At 42.1% G+C, this 20,985-nt stretch overlaps 3 protein-coding genes across 3 annotated transcripts; 2 read left to right on the forward strand and 1 right to left on the reverse strand.

Moving 5' to 3' along the window:
- Positions 1–418: 418 nt before the first annotated feature.
- Positions 419–10,924, forward strand: gnsb (glucosamine (N-acetyl)-6-sulfatase (Sanfilippo disease IIID), b). Its single transcript, XM_084383250.1, has 12 exons — positions 419–811; positions 1,952–2,011; positions 3,300–3,503; positions 4,228–4,293; positions 4,390–4,488; positions 6,174–6,341; positions 6,437–6,519; positions 7,556–7,674; positions 7,755–7,858; positions 7,955–8,167; positions 8,780–8,890; positions 8,984–10,924. The coding sequence occupies exons 1-12, from the start codon at positions 626–628 to the stop codon at positions 9,131–9,133; spliced, it is 1,563 nt and encodes a 520-aa protein (XP_084239376.1). The 5' UTR covers positions 419–625; the 3' UTR covers positions 9,134–10,924.
- An 811-nt stretch (positions 10,925–11,735) lies between these two features.
- mrps24 (mitochondrial ribosomal protein S24) lies at positions 11,736–13,955 on the reverse strand. Its single transcript, XM_084383137.1, has 4 exons — positions 13,755–13,955; positions 12,987–13,064; positions 12,507–12,618; positions 11,736–12,284 (listed from the first exon to the last, which is right to left on the reverse strand). The coding sequence occupies exons 1-4, from the start codon at positions 13,794–13,796 to the stop codon at positions 12,001–12,003; spliced, it is 516 nt and encodes a 171-aa protein (XP_084239263.1). The 5' UTR covers positions 13,797–13,955; the 3' UTR covers positions 11,736–12,000.
- A 291-nt stretch (positions 13,956–14,246) lies between these two features.
- nudcd3 (NudC domain containing 3) lies at positions 14,247–19,545 on the forward strand. Its single transcript, XM_084383616.1, has 6 exons — positions 14,247–14,611; positions 15,547–15,869; positions 16,931–17,063; positions 17,159–17,302; positions 17,392–17,580; positions 18,389–19,545. Exons 1-6 carry the CDS (start codon positions 14,414–14,416, stop codon positions 18,497–18,499), a joined length of 1,098 nt encoding a protein of 365 aa, XP_084239742.1. The 5' UTR covers positions 14,247–14,413; the 3' UTR covers positions 18,500–19,545.
- Positions 19,546–20,985: the final 1,440 nt, after the last annotated feature.

A 20,985-nucleotide genomic window follows, 5' to 3' on the forward strand; every position in this document is an offset into this window, starting at 1 on the left:
AAAATAACACAGCATAACATAACATAACATAACATAACATAACATAACATAACATAACATAACATGACACAGCATAACATAATGTTTACTTTAATAAATTCTAATTAAAGATGATGTAATAGAATATTATATAGTTTAATTCAATGAATTAGCAAAATCTCCATTTTGGACTAAATATAATATAATATAATATAATATAATTAACATGGTAAGTTATTAAATGTGAGTATTGTCTCCATGGTGACTCAGTATCCCTCCTGTAGGACACAACCTGTTGAGTTGTGTGAAGTTGTGTAAAGTTGTGTGAGGTTGTGTTAAGTTGTGTGCAGTTGTGTAAAGTTGTGTTAAGTTGTGTGCAGTTGTGTGCAGTCCGTGTGGTACAGTTTGTTCTCAGCCTTCACTCCTCCCCCTCTGCTCTGCTCAGTCTGATCATATGACCACCAGCACCTCGACTCCACTTCCTCATACTGCAGCTCACCGTGTGTGTCCAGCCTGCACACACTCATCCACACACACTCTCCCTCAGAGCAGGAAACGAAACCGAGCCTCAGCTGAGCGGCACCGTCAGTGAGTGTGTGAGTGTGAGTGTGTGTTACAGGAGGCTCCGGTGCTGTGGAGGCCTGACATGGCAGGTCCGAGGAGCGGATCCGGAGCGACAGTCACCCCGCAGAGAGGACACGCTGCGGCCGCCACGCTCGTCACGCTGCTGCTCACCTGCTGCGTCAGGTGTGCGGCGGAACCGAGCGGCGGCAAACCGAGCAACATCCTCCTGATCGTGGCCGACGACCAGGATGTCCAGCTGGGCGGGATGGTGAGTGGACCCACCTGAACAAACACCTTTAAATGATCACCTGTATCGATCCTGCAGAATCTGTGATGACTTCAAACAGACGTTTAACGCTCCTATCTTCAGGTATCCACCTGTAGGAGTGTTTATAATCACCTGGATAAAGTTCAAAGTCACTTTATCAAACGTTATAGTGTTTCTATCACCTGATTATCGATTATTTATCAGTACAGAAGGGAGGTGTGACAGTCTACTGGCCTCTCATGTGGAGAGTCGATCGATCAATTGAGTTGATCGACAGGAAATTCATCTGCAGGGAGGCCTGTTTCAGGACAGCATCACACTTTATTGATCAGAGCCAGTGTTGCCAGGTTGGGTCGATGTTTTCCAGCCAAAGAACCACTCAAAATCTGCCTAAATTGATGAAAACGACGTCCAAAAGTTATTTGTAATAGAAAATATTAGTACATTGATAGATCGTATCAGTTTATCGGTTCAAACAATATAAATTAATAATAAAACAATATTTAGATGGATCATACAGGAGGCCAGTTTCCATTTCTCGCCCTCGCCCTTTAAAAATAAACACAAATAAAAGGTTTTATATAACTGAGCCGTCACAGTCTTTCACAATGTGCCCACCTAACGTGCAGACGGCTCCACCACACACCAGAGACAACATGAAGATGTCGTAACGCTGCCAGCGAAGATGTTTCTGTTACAAGGAAAGTGTGAGTGTTTGTACAGGGTGAGCCGCAGGTGGTTGGTAATGATGGTAACTGGTGTCTCCTCTCGGCAGGATGAGCATTAATGATGTCATGTCAGTGTTGTGCTGAGTGACCGGATGTATCTGCATTATTAATGAGTCTAATTTTATTTTTAATTTACTTAGAAACTCGAACAATGCAACCCAAAACCACCCGGAAAAAACCTCCCAGTCTGGCAACGCTGGAGCAGCTGATGATTATTGTCATTAGAGATCAATCTGCTGATTGTTTTCTTGATTAATCAGTTATAAGTGTGGAGAAGTTCAATCACAGTCCCCCTAACATCAAGCGGAGGTCTTCAAGTTGCTTGTTTTGTCTAACAAACAGTCAAAAACTTGAAAAATATCAAGTCGTTCATTCATAGTGTGTTTTGTTTTTTCTCTCTGGACTCTTTCAGACCCCGATGAAGAAAACTAAAACCTTAATAGGAGACGCAGGAGCAACATTTGTGAACGCTGTGAGTACATTTACACAACAGTTTAAAGTAGATACATAAGTACTGTATGTGAGTACAACTTGTAGGTACTTGTACCTGAATATTTCACACAGGAGGCAAAAGTCCACATATTCTCTCCTCCAGTAGAAGTTCAGATACTTCTCTGGTAAAAGTAGAAGTACTGATTCAACTTCTTTACTCCAGTAAAAGTAATAGAGTACAGGCTCTGACATGTACTCAGAGTATCAGAGTAAAAAGTCTCCCTCTGAAGGACATCTGTGGTCAAAGCTAACTGAAGCTCACGTCATATTGATATAATTCAAAGACTGTTAAAGTTAAAGGTAGAATCAGTAGGATTTGTCCCAGCTGTTCCTGAACGCACCACAAAGATAGTTGATTGTTGAGTCTCATTCCCAGGACGTCAAATAGCCACATGTTGGGTTGGTAAAGCGTCCCGAGCAGCAACAAAGAGAGAAAATAAGAAAATCTCTGCAGATACGAGACGCTAACACGCCTTTTCTCCCCATTCCAGCCTCCCTCTCTGTCTGTTTACGTCTTCTTACGTATTTTACATCTTTGTTTCGTCTTCTTGTGTCTGAAATCAGTCTTGTGATGTTTGAAAATGTGAGGAGGAGAAAGTTCAGATGTCGAGAGGAGAAGTCAAATAAATCCTCAAGTAAAGTACAGAAACCTGAGACATCTACTGAAGTACAGCAACAAGTGTTGTCTCTGTTTATTTGACATGGTAGTTACTTTTCAGATTAAGATTCTGACATTAAAGATAGTTTTATGAACACATTGTTAAAGATTAAACCGGCCTTTTCCGTCTCGTCAGGCTCCTTGTGATGTGTCAGATGTCTTATGAGTCGTCAGCACAGTCATTTCCCCTGTAAACTTCTCACGTGGTTTCATTTACCATGTGAGGCCTCAAGAGCTCAGACTCTCTGATATCAATCCCCAAAAAGCAAAGATTAGGGAAGTTTAGTCTTCTTTTCTCTCCCATCAATCATCTGACGACCTTTTGGAGGAGGAAACTGGACTAAAGCAGCTCCAACAGTAAAATGCTGCTCTAACATTGATGCTTCAGTATTAATAATCTAATAACGTCAGTCACATGACTACTGCACAACCAGTACTTTTACCTTTTAATATTGTTGGTACATGTTGTTCATAATGCTGCTCACCGCTGCCTTCACCTCTGGTTACACATGTTGAAACTGAAAGAGTTACACATCCTCCTCTCGGCTGCCGTGCGTCTCTTTCATCATCTTCTTTCCCCCTTCTGCTTTCGCTTCCTTCTCCCGTGCAGTTCACAGTCACGCCGCTGTGCTGCCCCAGCAGGAGCAGCATACTGACGGGTCAGTACCCCCACAACCACGGGGTGAGGAACAACTCGGTGTCCGGGAACTGCTCCAGCCTTCAGTGGCAGAAAGGCCCCGAGGCCGGCATCTTCCCCATCTACCTCAGCAAACTGAAGTACCAGACGTTCTTCGCTGGGAAATATCTCAACCAGGTTTGAATGCATTCGACTTCATACGCCAGAGTTTCAATCAAACGTGCTGCAGCTTTGTACTTAATCACATTTTCATCAGTTTGTGGCACTTCCCTACAAACTTCCCTCCCTCGCCCGGGCAGCACTGAAGATTTTTAATGTACACCCAGTCAGTACACGGGCCTCACCTCGGTCTCACCTTGTCAGGGTCGGCTGATGTCTACCGAACTGGCAAATGCAGCGAGAGCCCGTCATACATCCCCATCTCCGTCTCCAGGCTCAGGAGCTTGAAACAAAGTTAGCCAGCAAGCTCAGCTAAGAGACCTGTAGCACAAAAAACAAAGGCAACAATTTTAGGACCTTTTAAAGCCCTGATGTTAGCAGAGTAGAAGGCTAAGTGGTTAGCGATGGACAACTTATATCTTGTGTATAAGTTTAACAATAACCAGTGCTGCTCCTACACTCATTGAACCTGGAGTTACAGTTCAGAAGCACTGCTGTGCCTTATGCCCCTTTTCCACTGGTCACAAATCCCACTTAAACCCGCTAACATCAGGCTTTTTTGTGCAATGTGGATGTGTAAACTCGGCATTTACACCCGGGTCAACTGACTGTGCAGTAGAGACGGGTTTTTATCACCTCGGCTCGGCTTTAATCTAAACGTAAGACCCGGCTGAACACGCTGACTTTTTACCCGACTCAAAGTTGTGACTTCTTTTAACCGTTGTGCTTTTTCGTCCATCAGTATGGAAAGAAAGACGGAGGAGACGTTTCACATGTTCCAGCTGGCTGGGACCAGTGGCACGCACTGGTGAGCCTCACACACACACACACACACACACACACACACACACACGTAAACACACACAAGAAAATTATTATAACAGCCTTTCTTTAATGGTCACAGGTGGGAAACTCGCAGTACTACAACTACACACTCTCAGTCAACGGCAAAGAAGAAAAGCACGGAGACAGCTATGAGAAGGACTACCTCACAGACCTCATCGTGAGTATGAATCACACGCTCAGCTCTCGAGCGCATCAAGACATGTACTTGCACTGATCCTGTAATCAGCGGTATTTCATCTGTGAGGACATCGGTGACAGGATTTATGAGAAGACGTGCGACTGTTCACCTCCCAAACTGGCTGAATCAGCTGCCGTCATAGAAAGTCTTCTTTGTCAGACAGTCAGCAGTGTGGACGGTTAATCATCAGCTAGATCGTATGTTAGAGGACAGCAGGCGGATACTGTGCAGGTCTTTACTTCCTGTTTTGAGTGTTTACGTTGAAGTTCGGCATTTTTATTTAAATGTGTGAGAGTCTCCTGTTTCATGGTTTCGTGTTGCTGCTGCTGCAGGGGATCCTCTCCAGCCGACAGACGAGTCTTTCTGCTTTAAATATAGTTTACGAGGGCTGAACTTTCTCTTGTCACCTGCGCTGCCGGCTGCTACTGAGCTGCAGGTGTGTTTGTGCTTTTATCAGCAGCGGACGGTAGTGAAATACACTTCTTTAAGGGCTCCTCCTGCACACATGACGTTTAAAAGATAAGTTACGAAGTCAATAAAGTGGCAGTTTGTGATAAAACTAAACGACACAGCAAGCAGCCTCGTTAGTGACGTCATCTCGATCCATCATTAGAAGGAAGTTCAGCTCAATTTACGTGAATTATTAACATTTAAACAGCCTCTGCTCCTGGCTGTCTGTCGAGCGGACAGACCGGTAAACCAAACTCCATTCTAAAAACAGGTGTTTTATGGTCGGGACTTATTTTTTCACGGTAAAACTGTAGTTACAACTTTACAAAGGCTCTTTTTTCATTCGCTTCGATCTACAGACACAATCGGCACACGTGTCATTTACTAAGTAACATCATTAACTAGTCTGTGACGAGGTGTTTGACACAGACGGACACGTGTTAACTGGCCGAGTCTCTTCTTTTACTGTCTTCACTCTTTGAGGAAGTAAATAAAATTATAACCTTTGTGAAAAATGCAACGCACCTGCTTTCAGGCATGTCGCTACTAGCTGTCTTCAATCTGGTGAAGGGGGTTGTGGTCGTTCTGGTGGCAGGAAAGTGACGTGAGGCTTCTCTCATCTATGATAAATAGATATTTTTATGAAAACAGTGTATTATATGATCATTTGAAAGGCGTCTCTTGTAGCGATGGACCTCTCACTGCTCTCTTAGTGTCGATTTCAGGGGAAAAGCTGTATAAAGCCAGTGTACTCGACTCGCTCAGCACCAAACAGCAGACAGACACAGTTGGAGACCAGCTGGTGAACGAAAAGATCAACTTTAAAATCAAAACGAAACCAACCAGCTAGTTTATCAGACCCGGCGGCGAAGGTTTCATAACTTCACAAGGCGAGCACTGAAAAGACAGATTCAACACAGTGTGAGATCTGGAACGTTGGTCTCATCTAATAACATGTATTCAGCAGCCTGTGACCAGTTTTTGTTACATAACCTGGTGTGATAATGACTCACAGATGCACCAAACACACAACCCTCCCTGTTCCTGCAGCTCAGTTAGTTTATTTACATGCAGTTTGCTTCCTGGTATCTGATCCTGGCACTACCAAGCAAACATACTGTTGTTGTCTCCGAGCTTTGCTTCCCCGTCTTGTGGTTTTAATCAAATGTAAAAAAATCATATTGCATTCAGTGTTTGTTTATTCTTCGATCCAGACGAACCGGTCTCTCAACTTCCTGGACAACCGGAGTCCTCAGCATCCGTTCCTCCTGATGCTGTCTCCTCCGGCTCCTCACTCCCCGTGGACGGCAGCGCCGCAGTACCAGAAACAGTTCGGAGACGTTAAAGCTCCTCGAGACGGGAGCTTCGACAAACCGGGGAAGGTTCGTCCAAGTCAATATCAAACATCACCACGTTTGATAACTTTTTCTTTCATAGTCTTTTCCTCGTGAATTTTTATTTATCTGTGTGTTTTCAGGACAAACACTGGCTGCTGCGTCAGCCTGTCAACCCCATGCCCAGCAGCTCCCTCGACTTCCTGGACAACGCGTACAGGAAAAGGTACGACCGCTTTATTCTCAAGGGATGGCGGTTAATGAGGTTTGGAGGGATGTTCGCTTGCTGAAAAGCCTCGAGATTGTTTTTGCATTGATTACATTTGAAATCAGTGAGAATCTTCTGTTTAATCAAAACAAAAAGGAGCAAAAAGTGTCACGGTTTTACAGTATTACACAATTATCATGATAAATATCAGTTAAAATGACGCTTAACGGAGTGAAAACTGGTTTTTGATTGAATAAAAACAAACTCTGTCCTGACAGACGGACTTGGGGATAAACCTGAAATATATGTTTTTTGATAACACACCATAGATTAGCAAATGTACACGGTGTGATAATCAGCAGTTTTCATATCACGGTATATCTCAAAAATGATATGATACAACTGAAAAACCGAGTATGTGCTTCAGAAACAGGAAGAGATGTTAAGATTAGAGCTCGACTGATATTATTGGCCAATCAGAGATAAATCCTTATCTGCGTTTATGTTTTTCCGACATGAAAATGATTTTTTGTGGGTTATAATGCAGTTAAAAAGATGTTTGTGGTGATTTATAATCCTTAAATTCACAGTGAAGTTTTACTGTTTCGGTGCTTTAAGTTTATTGTTAAACTTTAAAATATCCTGTCACATTCAGAAGATCATTGCAAATACGTGTGTTTATCTGCTGATAGATCAATATCAGCCCCAAATACTGAGTATTAGATATTCAAATCTTAATTTAAGTTGATAATATTTGCCAGCAAAATCAAATTATTTACAAGATATTTAATCTTTGTTTCATCAGAAGACATTTGTGGTTCCAGATCATTTCTTCTTTACAGGAATCGTACGACAGCGATAAAGTCTGTACATGAATTTATATTAATTTACAATTATTTAAAATTCTTCATTGTTCATTGTTCAGCGTTGAGGTTGAGGTTTTGCACACTAGCCTCAGGACTATCCCTCCCTGCACGTTGTTTTTGAGCAGGTGACCAAAAGAAAAAAATCTTTAAAAGGTGGATATTGATAGATATTGATCTGTGTGGTGCAGGTGGCAGACGCTGTTGTCTGTGGACGACATGGTGGAGAAGCTGGTGAAGAAGCTCGAGAGTATAAAGGAGCTGGACAACACCTACATCTTCTACACCTCGGACAACGGCTACCACACAGGTGTGACGTCCCTCCTCTGGTCCTCAGCTGATTAACTCTGTGCACTTCCTGTCTGTAACCGCCTGTCTCCACTGCTCCAGGTCAGTTCTCGCTGCCCATTGATAAGAGGCAGCTGTACGAGTTTGACATCAGAGTGCCGCTCATGGTCCGCGGTCCCGGGATCAAACCGAACCAGACGCTGCAGGTTGCTGATACAGAGACGCACGATTTTGCTTGCATATGTTATAAAATGCAGAATGAAATTGACCTGTAATTTTGTTGTTTTGCTCGATTGGTTCAGGCTCCGGTGTTGAACATCGACCTGGCTCCCACCATAATGGACATATCTGGTGTCAACCTGTCCACTGTGAACGTGGATGGACAGTCTTTCCTCTCTCAGATGGCTCCTTCTCTGCGTAACGGCACTGCACGTCCATTTTTCCTCGTCGAGTACACCGGAGAGGGACATCCGACAACAGATCCCGCCTGTCCCAAACTCGGCCCGGGACTGTCTGTGAGTATCTGCCACAAGAAAAGACGGATTTAAAAAACAATCTGCAATCATTTTGACACTTTTTCATTTCATTTATCAGCAAAAATACCAAAATAATCTCACCACAAGGTATATTTAGCAGCTGTTCTGCAGCTTTTGAACGCATCACGTGATCTTAAAGTGCCCGGAGGACATTTGAATATCTGCAGTTACTAACACACAGTCCAGCTCGACTGCAATCTTTCTGACTCAACACTTTGTGAACTCATTAAACAGGGTGCGGCCTTTGAACTAGTCTGATTTGAACTCTTTTCCTGGTTCATTCCTCCACAACAGTTAATCGTCTTTAATCTTGTTGATCTGGTTTCTGTCTTCGGGAGCGATGACGTCATCCAGATTAACAACATCGCGAAGCAATGCACCGACACGTCAAGTCGAGGCAACGAGATTAATATGAAGTTTTCTCACGACACTCATCAGTTCAGCAGCTGTAGACCATCGTCTTTGATTTGATGCAATGTGTGTGGTGTCTCTTGAATCCACAAATGTGGTGTAACAGTTGGTCCAAAACTCCAAACGGTGGCTTTAATCCTTAAAATAATGATAATAACCCTTTTTTTTTTTCCTTCTCAGCAATGTTTCCCAGACTGCGTGTGTGAAGACGCCTACAACAACACCTACGCCTGCGTCAGGACCCTCGACAGCAATAACAACCTGCAGTACTGCGAGTTTGCAGACACCGAGGTACTTTGCATGACTGTGGTTAACACGCTGGTGACGGACTCTTGTGTGAGAGCAGATGTGAAACCCGGCCTCTGTTCTTCTTTGTGTCCTCAGTCGTTTGTAGAAGTGTACAACCTGACGTCGGACCCGCACCAGCTGGAGAACATCGTGAAGAAGGTGGACCCGGCCATCCTGCAGGCGATGAACCAGCGGCTCATCAAGCTCCAGTCCTGCGAGGGCGACAGCTGCCGCGACGTCAAGTGAAGGCGGAGCCGCCGAAACAGCCCCCTTAACCCTCACGGTGGAGGTCGGGCTGGTTTAATCTGAATGTTTATTTTACCACAAGTATAGTTGGAGAGGCCTTTTTCATACCGATGTTTCCTACTGTGAAATTTTGACACGTCTCGGCAGGAAAAGTACAGGTGTCAATGATGAAATGAACGATGGCCACGAGTCTGTTGAGCTGCTCCAGTTTCAGGGTCCTGGCATTGTGCACGCTGGCTCACTGTCACTCTGTCACGGTTTACTGGGACGCTTCAACAGAACTGAGCCATCGATAAAGGAAGAGCTGATACCGCCCTCGTGTCTGTCTGTTAAATATGTAGCTGGAGACGGTTAGCTTAGATTAGCATGAAGACGGTCTCTGGTATTAATTCTATGCAACAATTCCCCCAAAAAGGACTTTTGTAGGCTTAAAGGAGCAGTTCAACAATTTTTGGTAATGCAAGTTTCAATGTCAGGAGTCTATTTTAGAAGCATAAAGACTGTTTGTGTAATTTGTACGACCAGAATAACGTCATCACGGTTGTTTGCCTCCGCGCACCAGGCAAGCTGCTGTTTTTTAAGAGCTGTGGCGTTGAGTAATGACCAGAATATTTTGACGTCACGATGCATTTAACCTTGGATATAATATGTCATAACTTTTCTTTTTATCCTGTTAGATTTGTGTACAATCTCACTGAACTTGTCGTATGAAATCTTGAGCTGTAGCCAAAAATGTGTTTTTGTGAGGTCACAGTGACTTTCACCTCCAGCACCACCAGCTCATCCTTGAGTCCAAGCGGGCATCTTTTTCAAAAACTGATGTGTAAAACCACCGTTTGAACCAGTAACTCCCTGAAGTCTCGGCTTGTTGCCGACCAAGAAATGCTCTGGTGTCACCAGCCGATCTGAGCAGAGCACGCACCAGCACTTTCGCAGTCTCGGGCAGCTCCGTACGGTAACACCACTTGGACAAACCAAACACAGAACTGCAGTTAAAAAGGCAATTTGTTAAGTTAGTTTATGATTCTGATTATTACATTTGCTAATGATCGCTTGTAGTTTCTACACTTTTGTACTTGTCCACCAGAAAGACGATAAGAATATTTTCCAGAATGACAAACTTTTCCTTTAATGTTTTTATTAACAGCTGTGCTTTTCCTACGACAAGTCCAAAATGTGAAAAAGATCTATTATTTTCTGAGCTGTGCTCATTTATCTCACACTTTTAGTTTATTATATATTTTCTCCTTTTCCCAGTTCCTGTTTTGCAGATTGGACTCGTTTCTGCATATAAACTGCACTATTAACTTACTGTTGTTCTTTACGTGTTCAGGATTTAAAGTGCCATCGAAGATCAGTCAGACGTGGAGATTAATCGTTTTGTTCTGAAAAGATTCACAGCCAAAGGTTTTCTGATTCACTGTAGCTCATCAACCCAATCAGCTCTAAAGGAATAGTTCCACATTTTAGACGATACCCTTCTTTTAAAAATGGACAGCTTTTAAAATGTTTAATTCCTATGTTTATCACAATCCTTTACAGAGTATTAATAATATTTTAGAGCCTTTTTAAAGCAGAAGATGAGGAAAGTGATGCGATAGTTTTGAGATGTGACGTTTTCTTTGTAATTGTGAGTCATAAAGGGAAATTTTTACGTGGAAACATTAGAAATGAACGCTTTAATCCTGTGCGCCTTGTATTTGCACTGACGAGCCTCGTGCCTTTTTAAATGTGAATCTATTTGCACTGTGATGAAATTGACTCAAAATAAATCAAAGCATTTAAAAAGTGCTCGTCATGTCGGATCTTTCTCAGAGGCTCCTATGAAGACGCTTCATATTATTACATCTGTATTTTATTGTTGTTATTCATTATCTGTTTATACAACCGCCTCCATTGATGGCAGAGGAGTTATAGTCGTTGCCAAATGCATCAATAAACCCTTAAATCTGTTTACAACTACGTTATGTGTTATTAACATTTGTTAAATGTTTATATACTGTTTATAAATGCTAAACAGGGACTTCTTGATTTAAACTATAGTAATGAGTGAAGCACATGTCAAAACATTCAGAGTATAATACGTATACAAGTTTATTTATAAATGGAGTTGACCACAGAGTTGACCAAAGTGCTGCACACAAACACACTGCAGACTGAGTCATGTTCACAGGTCTGCATAAAGAGGAACCATCGGGAGAAGACACCGTTTCACTCTCATAGATTTGTTGTAACGCAGGTCAAGCCTCAGTCGAAGAAGCCTGAACAGTTTTGTGCTGTTTCCTGAGTGTTGTCTCGTTAAGTTTGGTGTATTTTAGGAGCCTGTTAAACTATCTTAGACTATAAATGCTATGTTATGTGACATTGGCTCATGCTACTTACAGTATATACTATATATATACACTGTATGCTGTGGGTCAGACCTATTTAAATCACATTAAGCAGAAGAAGAACGCACTAAGCAGAATTTCCTGATTTAACTCACGACATCCTTCTGATCATTAAGTTTGTTCCCTCTGACGACAAAAAGATCTGGACATCTTGAAATGTAAATAACAGGTGAACTAAACTGTGATATATCAACACACACAGTATATAAACCTTGCGTTTGCTATATTTATTTAACAATTTCAGGCATAATGTTTCAGTTACACACACACGATTGCATTTCCTTTAATTCTGAGAGTTCATTTCACAAAATCAAAATGGCTGAAGACCTTTGAAAGTTGATAATGTCCATTTTGGGGTTATTGAAAACAGAAGATGGCGTCACTGTGAGCAGGAATGGAGACGGGAACAAAGTCACCAACGAAAACACAAATCCAGCTGGTGTTATACCGCAGGAGACATGTAGTATTACAGTTCCATCAGAGGTACTTGTACACAGCTTTATCCGGCACGGTCTGAATTTCTAACTTGACGGGACATTTGTAGAAGTGCGACAGCAGCGACTCTGAATAGCCTATCAAGAAGTAAAACTTCATTGGGGGTAATTTCTGTAACATTAAAGCACACACGATGAGCAGATTGCCCCGCCGTTTGATCACGATCTCATTGGCCAGGCAGCTGTGGAAGGTCCCGAAAATGAAGCGCCTGATGAACACGTCCTCTATGGTTCGTTCGGCTGCTCCCTCTTCTCCTTTCAGGTTACCTGACAGAAACGGGAGGGAGATCTTTACTGAGACACACAGTGCTAAATCCACGTTTATGAGTTAGTGAGTTGGATTCTTAGAAAGTTTACAGTTTCATCAGAGGTGAGAAGATTAATACAGTGTAACTAAACTGTAGAAGTATCCTTGAGTGCTTGTACACACAAATCTTAGAGTGTATTTGAGCTGTTGAGTTGCTTTCTAACAAGCAGGTTTCTACTCACTGGTGTGCTGTGCCAGCCATCCTTTGCGGTGGCCGATGTGGTGAGGTGCATGTGCGTGCTCGTAGGTCACAGGCTGGTCTCCTTTCCCCACTCGGACACGAGCTGCTCGACTCTGGAAAACAAGAGAAAAACAAAGAGATCCAAATGTCAATTAAAGACAGTCTTTGCTTCGGAGCAAACTGATAAGTAGGCCAGAGGATCCAGATATGGTCGGGAATTTTGTACTAAAACGACTGAAACTACCTAACTCAGTCTGATAAACCTTCATCTATTAGCTTCAGCTGGACAGGAGGAATATTTACAGCTGGCTAAACTTGTTCCAATGTGAGTGTTGTTCTAAGACAACTGAAACAATGGCTCAGGTTCATTTATTTGTAGGTGAATTTAAGTGCCTTCGTTACAGCAGTCTTCAGAGGATGAAGACACATGTAACAACAGAGCGGTGGGTAACTATGATGATGTCTGGAGTACAGTGTTTACCTTGCAGCACACTGCAGTGACGTGGAGAGATCTGCTTCCAGAGGAGCTGCACAGCGAGCCGGACCTGGCCAAGGCGCTCTGCAGAGGAAACACCATGAGAACACAAAACCATCAGATGAGTGTAGTAGTGCTGAGAACAGGAGGGTTTTACAGGCACAAATAAAGTTCAGCAAGAGTTGAACTTCTGACAGAAATCATTTAAAATGTGTGGTCGTAAACCTCTTAAGAAAGAAATCCCAAATTATACTGCTGTTGACAAAAACTTGGATTATTGGATACTTTTCTGATAGTGACACTAACCCATTTTAATCTTAATTTAACTTAATTTCTATGACTTCTATGATAATTTCTGGCTCCATGACTCTGGGGCAGTTGTCAGTTTGACCAACATGTAAAGCACCCTTGGTTACATCAATGTCAATTACTTGTAAGCACCGTTTGTGTCGTTGTTGTCCAAAATATCACACACAGAAAGGTGCTACAGTATTTTCACCTTAAGGAGCAGCTGACTAGATATATCTAGTCAAACTGGATATGTTTGATGCAGTAAACAAGACATGTTGATCTGTTGGTGGGTGTTTAACAACAAGTAACTCAGGTATGACACTGAAGCTATGTTAGCTAACTTACGAGCAGGTTTAAACCGTTAGCTTCTAAATAAACACGCTCTCAGACTGTACAGCTGAATTAGCCAGAGCATATCAATATATATAATGTCAACATGAGTTCATAGAAATGTATTAAACGTTTAAATATTATTTTTCTTACCAGGAGCCTCACGCTCCCTGCGCTGCTCAAGGACGCCGCCATGTTTTTTCTAAGTATTAAACTGATTGGCGCGTACAAAGCTAACAGAGCTCACACTATGTTCGCTAATTTGTTTTTATTTCACTGACGTTATAGTTCTTAACATTCATTAAACCTATAATCATGTATTGATTATATAACTCGTGTCAAAATGTAAAAAAAAATTTTATTTCTCAAGGAAACTGCGCCTTTACACTGGAACTGTTTATCGGACAGTCAGGCATCTGTTTCCGCCGGACAACTGTTAACGTGTACCAACCGGATACAGAAAAAATAAATAGGTTAGGAAAAAGCGAGCTCCAAATTACTTGATTATAATGATTATTAGCGATGTAAATATCCACAATACGATATTATAAACTTATTGTTACTTTTTATTATTTAAATTTCAATTAATTCTGTCAATTTTTTACATATTTACTGCGATTGTGCACTTATTTTGAAAAACATGTGACCGGAAGTATTATTATTAGGGACACAGGCGTTCAGAAACGTAACCCAGCAAGTCCGACTGACGTTTAAACTTATATTTCTTGACAGCGGCTTTTGAATTGGGTTCGTAAATAACCAGTCGGGATACTTTAAAGCTTAGTGAACACGGAGAAACGTTAAAAGCCGCCATGGCGTCGCCGCTGGAGATGACAGAGATGTACGACAACGCTCTGCTGGGGATCCTGCAGCACGTTGGAAACATCCAGGACTTTCTGCAGGTCTATTTCGGGTTTTTGTACCGCAAGACGGACTTTTATCGCCTGCTGTCGGGTCCCAACGAGAAGATGGGCTTCCCTCCAGGTGTGGCGGAGAAGATGGTGTTCAAGGTGAAGTTTGACAACATATTCAGATCGTTAAACACATTCAGAGCCATGTCAACATGCTGAATATACAGTCTGTGTTTAAGATTTCTGGCCATTTCTAGCTATTAACACCTTTTAGTTGCAGCCTGACGAGCAGAGTTTTACTGCCTCCTCTGACTATAAATGTCACACTGTCCTGAAGTACAGATGTGCATCACTGCAGCACGATGAGATGTTAAAAACATGATTTTAAGGGGTGTTAAAGGAGCAGTCTGCAGTTTTGGGGGAATAAATATTAATCAGAAGAGAAAGATCTTCATTGACTGAATAAACAAACTGATCTAATGGGACAACACAATTTCATGCTGTTTTACTTTGTTTATTTGTGGCGGACCCTGCCACCTTTCTAGCTTCAAACAGTGTTCTGGGGATCTTATTTTCTCTGAGAACAGCTTGTTGATTCACTGATGGAAAAAATTAATATTCTGAGTTTGAATTTCTTCTCGAAACTTGAGTGCACGGCTGCATCCAAATGTCTGGACTTCACCGCACATGCAGACTCGTCGACTTTGCGGGCGTGTATGCAGGAAGTCTGCAAGTCTTGAGGGCAGTCCAAACTCACATTTCATCCAGTCCAGAAGCACCGTCAAGCCGACTTTTTGCAGACTTCCAGGGAGTTGGACGAATGCGTTGTCCGTAGACCTTAATATGAATGTGTAAAACACTTCATTTATTATAATCTTACCTGAATCATGCAGGCTAGAAATAATATTCAACCACATCATAATACAGAAACATGACATTGACATAATGACCGTGAACACGTGGTTCAGGATTCAGTCCGCAAGTCCAGAAGGTGGAAATCTGTATTAAGCCAGCAAGTCAGCAAAACACCTAATTCCCTCCTCTCTGGTAAAATAAATAATAATATGTGATATAATCTCTCGTTCTCTCTTCAGACATATAAACTGTTTGAGAAGCTGGCAGATCACGACAGAGAGAGGCAGCAGAGCGAGCTGCAGAAGAGAGAGGAGAGTCGAAGTGTTCCTCCGGCAGTTCAGGAGCTGGAGATCAACGCCGAGCCTCCAGAGGGGACAGAGGAGCAGAGCACAGAGGCAGCACAGACGGAGAGCTGCTCACTGGAGGCTGGGGATGTTTCCACCGAGGCGACCGTCAGCTCTCAGCCCAGCAGCAGCAGCAGCAGCAGCAGCAGCAGCAGCGGTCCAGGACAGTTACCTCAGGGAGACCAGGCAGCTGCAGCCAGCACGAACGCAGCAGAAGGGTGAGTGAAGCCCAGCGTCTTTATCCAACGAAGCTTCTTGTTTGTGTTGTGAATCAAATCTAGAAGTCAGTAAAATCTTCAAGTATACGAGCCAAGTGAACATAAAGATGAGAACTGGAATGAAAATGCTTATAGTTGTTATTATTCGGGACGACGATGTGGATTTTTTTCAGCCGATACGATAATCGATAATTACTTGACTCTCATGGCCGATAACGATTAAATAACCAATAATAGAAACCAACTTTTTTATGCTTTTTTCATGCACACCTGAGTGCAAGAAAGGCTGAAAGATGGTTTATTTGTTGTGTTTGTCTTGTAAAAATAACGTTCACACCAGTGACGACATGTTTTGTTCTTGTATTGGCATCAAGGATATGGTGAAGTGTGATGTTGGGCAGTATCTCCTGAAATCAATATCAGGATTAATAGTTGAAGTCGTGATTCTCTCAGCTTCTTTGTAGCCAGTTTGTTTTTTTTTAAAAAAAGAAGTTTTTAGTTACCTCTGTGTTTTTCGCCCGTGGCTGTTTGTTGGTTTGTCAGCAGGATTACGCAAAAACTACTTTATGGATTTCCACTAAATGTGGATGGAGGACTGGCTTCAGCCCAGAAAAGACCCCATTAACTTCTGGTGCAGAGCCAGGAATGATTTAACTTTCTTTAACATTGCGAGACAGGGTGTTTTTAGACCATTTCATTAATTTCTCAGGGAATAATGAATCAATCTTGATGAAGAAAAGTATTTAGATGGCTGGAATCTACGTAAGTAAAGGGGACTGTTGGGCCTCGGCGGAGGTATGCGCTCTCCTGGGTGTCATTCAAGTTTGATTATTATTTACAATCTGTAACTTAAAAGGAGTCAAGTGTTTCTGAGAGTCCACAGAGGTTCGTCCAGTCACCTGCCCATCGCCAAACAATTTCTAGCGGCGCCTCTTCCAGATGCAACAAACCGTCTGGAGTGTCGGGCTACAGAAGTATGAATGTGTAACACATGACGGCGCCTAACGATTTGACATTTCGTTGCTTATTCAGTGATTTCGTGTGCGCGTGTTGTGTTTCAGAGCTCAGCAGAACTTTCAGGCCGAGCCCGACAGTTACAACGGAGCAGTGAGAGAAAACTACAGCTGGTCTCAGGACTACACCGACGTGGAGATCAAAGTGTTCGTGCCCAAGACGGTCGTCAAAGGCCGACAGGTAAGCGCAGTCCGTCCCACCTCCTCGCACACCAGGAAAACGCCGCTCTCCTTCCAGTGACTGCAGCCGTGTCTCGTTCATCATTCTGTCCTCAGGTCAGCGTCAGTCTGCAGACCAGCAGCATTAAAGTGTGTGTGAGGGAGGGAGCCGAGGAGAAAACACTGATGGAGGGAGAATTCACTCACAAGATCAACACTGAAAACTCTCTGTGGAGTCTGGAGCCTGGAAGCTGCGTGGTTGTGAGTGCCCACACGCTTTAATTCTGTCGGTGTGAAGAACTTTTGAAATCAATAACTTTTTAATTCATCTCGCCCCGTTTGACTTCCAGCTGTCGCTCAGTAAGACCTCGGAGGTTTGGTGGAACGCGGTGCTGAAAGGAGAGCAGGAGATTGACATCAACAAAATCAACCGCGAGCGCTCCATGGCAACGGTGGACGACGAGGAGCACGCCGTCCTCGACAGACTCACCTTCGACTACCACCAGAAGCTGCAGGGCAAACCGCAGAGTCATGAAATGGTGAGGACACGACTTTCACACGTGGAGCACGTAAGATAAGATTGCTGTACATCCATGTATGTATGCAGCAGGTCACTAATCAGATTTATCTTCTACCCTCGACAGTTACAGCGGGGGTAGAGGATAAATCCAACCTTATTTTTGGAAGCATGACTCACTGATTTTTAACTGCAGACAGGCAGTTCCCTCATGGGGCGAAAGCGTGTTAATATAACAAAAGATCACGTGTAAAGCTGCGAAGACAGACTCATTTATATTCCTTGTGTTTTTCTCGGAGTTTCAGTTCGAGGACATATTTGTTATGCCGCCACGCCTGTGTGGAAAAAGTGATTAGAAACCAGGTGACACAAATACACGGCTGATAAACTGACTTTCTTCAGGACTAATCTACCTGAGGGGATTCAAGTTTCTCTAATCCTCCACCTCGTTTAGGGAGAGCAGGGTTACGTTTAGGAAATCAGCTCACTGGGGAAAAAGCCGACTGTGACCTGCTTATTCCTTTTTTACTTTGAAACTCTGTGTGACCCACCTCAGCACGTCGGTCTGCAGTCCATTACACGTGTGTTGTAATTAACAAAATTATTATTTTCCACATAGCGGCTGTGAGAGACGGCACTTCAAACATGACTCTGCTGCACACACCTCTCTCAGAGTTGGGCGACAACGTTTAAATCAGCATCAGATTGTTTGCTTTATTTGCTCTGGTGGTCTTTAACAGCAGGTTGTCTCGCCCCTAGATGGCACTGTGGTCTTTATTAGCCTGAGTGAAAGATATTTAACACGTCTCTCTCTCTGTGTGTCTCCACAGAAGGTGCACGAGATGCTGAAGAAGGGCTGGGACGCTGAAGGCTCTCCGTTCAGAGGGCAGCAGTTCGACCCCACCATGTTCGACATCCCGCCCAGCGCCGTGCAGTTCTGAGGCCCAGCCCGACGACACTCAGCCAAATATGAACTGAATCCCAGTTTATTTACAGAACTGGACACGGAAAAAAAGTCAACATTTACCTGCTGCTCTGTTGTGTCGAGAGGTCGACATTAACTCAAAGAGCAGAACTGAAGCAGCAGATTTAGTGTGTGGGAGATTGTGACGAGGACGTGTCATTATATCAAACATTTATTTGATGTTTTGGCAGCGTGACATCTGATGAAAACGTGTACTTTGTTAACTGTTTTGCTCTTTATTTAATAACTATAGTGCCTATAAGTTTGTCAGCCCTACTGAGTGATTCTTTTTGTTTTGTTTTCTTCAATTTTTATTCTCCAAACTGTCGAGCATTGAGTCGTCTCTCGCTGGTCAAGTTTCCATCCAAATGTAGCTCAAATTTTTACAGAATTTTTAGGAAATTTGCAAAAAGAAAATGCAAATTAATGTGTGTTTCCATCCGCTACTGTCACGAGATCGTCAGGAGTTATTCTTATAAAACATTCACGTCTCAAAGACATTTATGTAAGTTTCATGTGTCGATGTGAGGAAGGTGACAGTCTCCTCGTCACTGATGTTTGCAGCTCTTCACAGGAAGTTAAAGTAGTTGAGTAATTATTCACTGACATCATGATTTGTTCGTTTCGCCTTTGTCCATTTCGTTTTAATCGATACACCAACTTTCCAACCTCAGCTAAACTTTGAAACCTTTTGGCCGTGTATCAAGTTTTTAAAGACATCATGGAAGGATGATGACAGGATGGAAACACACTTCTTGTTTCAGTGCGAGTCGATCGCTTTCAACCTGAAGACAAACCCTCTTCACGAGTGTTTACTGGTCACTGGTTCAGATTTGTACAACTTGCGCTCTGGTCTTTTTATTTATTTGTCTTCTGTCATGATAAAAAAAAACGTGCACAACATGGAAACAGACTGTCGGAGCAGCATGGGGTTGATGTCCGAATGGATCCGCTGCCTCACAACCAAACAACCAAAATAAAAAAAATCAACTGTTGAATAAATAAAAGACTTGTTAAATATCAGGTGGAAAAGTTCATTCTTTACTTTGGAGTCTTTGAATGCGTCTCACTGTCTTCATCAGCAGGTGAAGTTTGCTAAAGTGACCTCAGTGTACTTACGTATAAAGTAATAGATTATGTGCTGTAAGCGGACTCCATCTACGATAAGAGAGAGCGAGGTGCAGCTGAAAGCCCGGCTAGTAAGTGGACCTAAGTGAAAAGGCTACCAGGAACTCCTGATGAGATTTTCTGAACAAATGAACAAGACCTGCCTGATGAAGTGTCTGTGCTGCAAACAAAGACTAGAAGTATTCAGGTGAAGTGTGGAAATACTCTGTTACATGTAGAAGCTTACCATCAAAAGATACTTAAAGTACGGAGAGTAAAAGTACTCATCAGGCAGAATGTCCTACTGCAGAATGATGTATAATTAAATTGTATATTGATGCATTAATGTGTTCTTTAACGCACTAATGCATGTAAATATTGCAGCTGGTAAAAGTGGAGCTAGTTGTAAATGATATTTATCTACTGGTGGGGAGTTAAATCCGCAAGAGTATATCATAATTTATTACTTGATTTGTATTTTGTATTAAGAATATAACTACAGTGGTGCCCCAGAAACAGCGGTAAACCTAAGTAGTACCTAACGTAAAATAACTTGAGTAAAAGTAGAGATATTGTGTTAAAATATTACTTTGGTAAATGTGGACGACACCCAGAGGAATAGTACTCGAGTAAAAGTCTTTACTCTCTGATATTTAATGTACTTAAGTAGGAAAAGTACAAGTTAGAGTTAATTATATATACTGTATATTTACATGTACACTGTAATCATGAGCCATTTCTTGTTTCTGATTATCAGAATCTGTCTTTTTTATCAGCTTGCTGATAAAATAAATACATTTAAAAATGTTGTACTTACATGTAATCTGTAAAGTAACTAGTAATCAAAGTAAAGTCAGATATCAAATAAATGTAGTGCAGTAAAAAGTAAAGATTTTACCTCCAAAAGTAAAAGATAGCAGAAAATGGAAATACTCAAGTAAAGTACAAGTACCTCAATATTGTACTGAAGTACAATGCTTAAGTAAATGTACGTGGTTATTATCCATCACTTCTTATTGATAAGTAGCATTTTATTAATGAAACTAATAATGAATTTGTAACTAACGGCGTCAGTAATCTTAATAAATCAACAATAACGTCTAATTGATCAGGAATTAAATTTTATTAGGACATTAAAAATGATTTTACAACCAATTAAATAACATTTAATTGTTTATTGTGATATAATGTATTCATTTATTGTTTCTAATGACTTATTGATTGGTCAAAAACATATTTATAAGATCTGTTGTTGCCAAATAAAACCTCAAACGACGACGCTTACAGACGGCTCGTTACTGCCACACCACTGAAAAAGTGATTTATCAATATTACAGCTTATGAACTGTAAAGTGT

Source organism: Pagrus pagrus (assembly GCF_965226575.1).
Source record: "Pagrus pagrus genome assembly, chromosome: 19".
NCBI classification, from domain to species: domain Eukaryota; kingdom Metazoa; phylum Chordata; class Actinopteri; order Spariformes; family Sparidae; genus Pagrus; species Pagrus pagrus.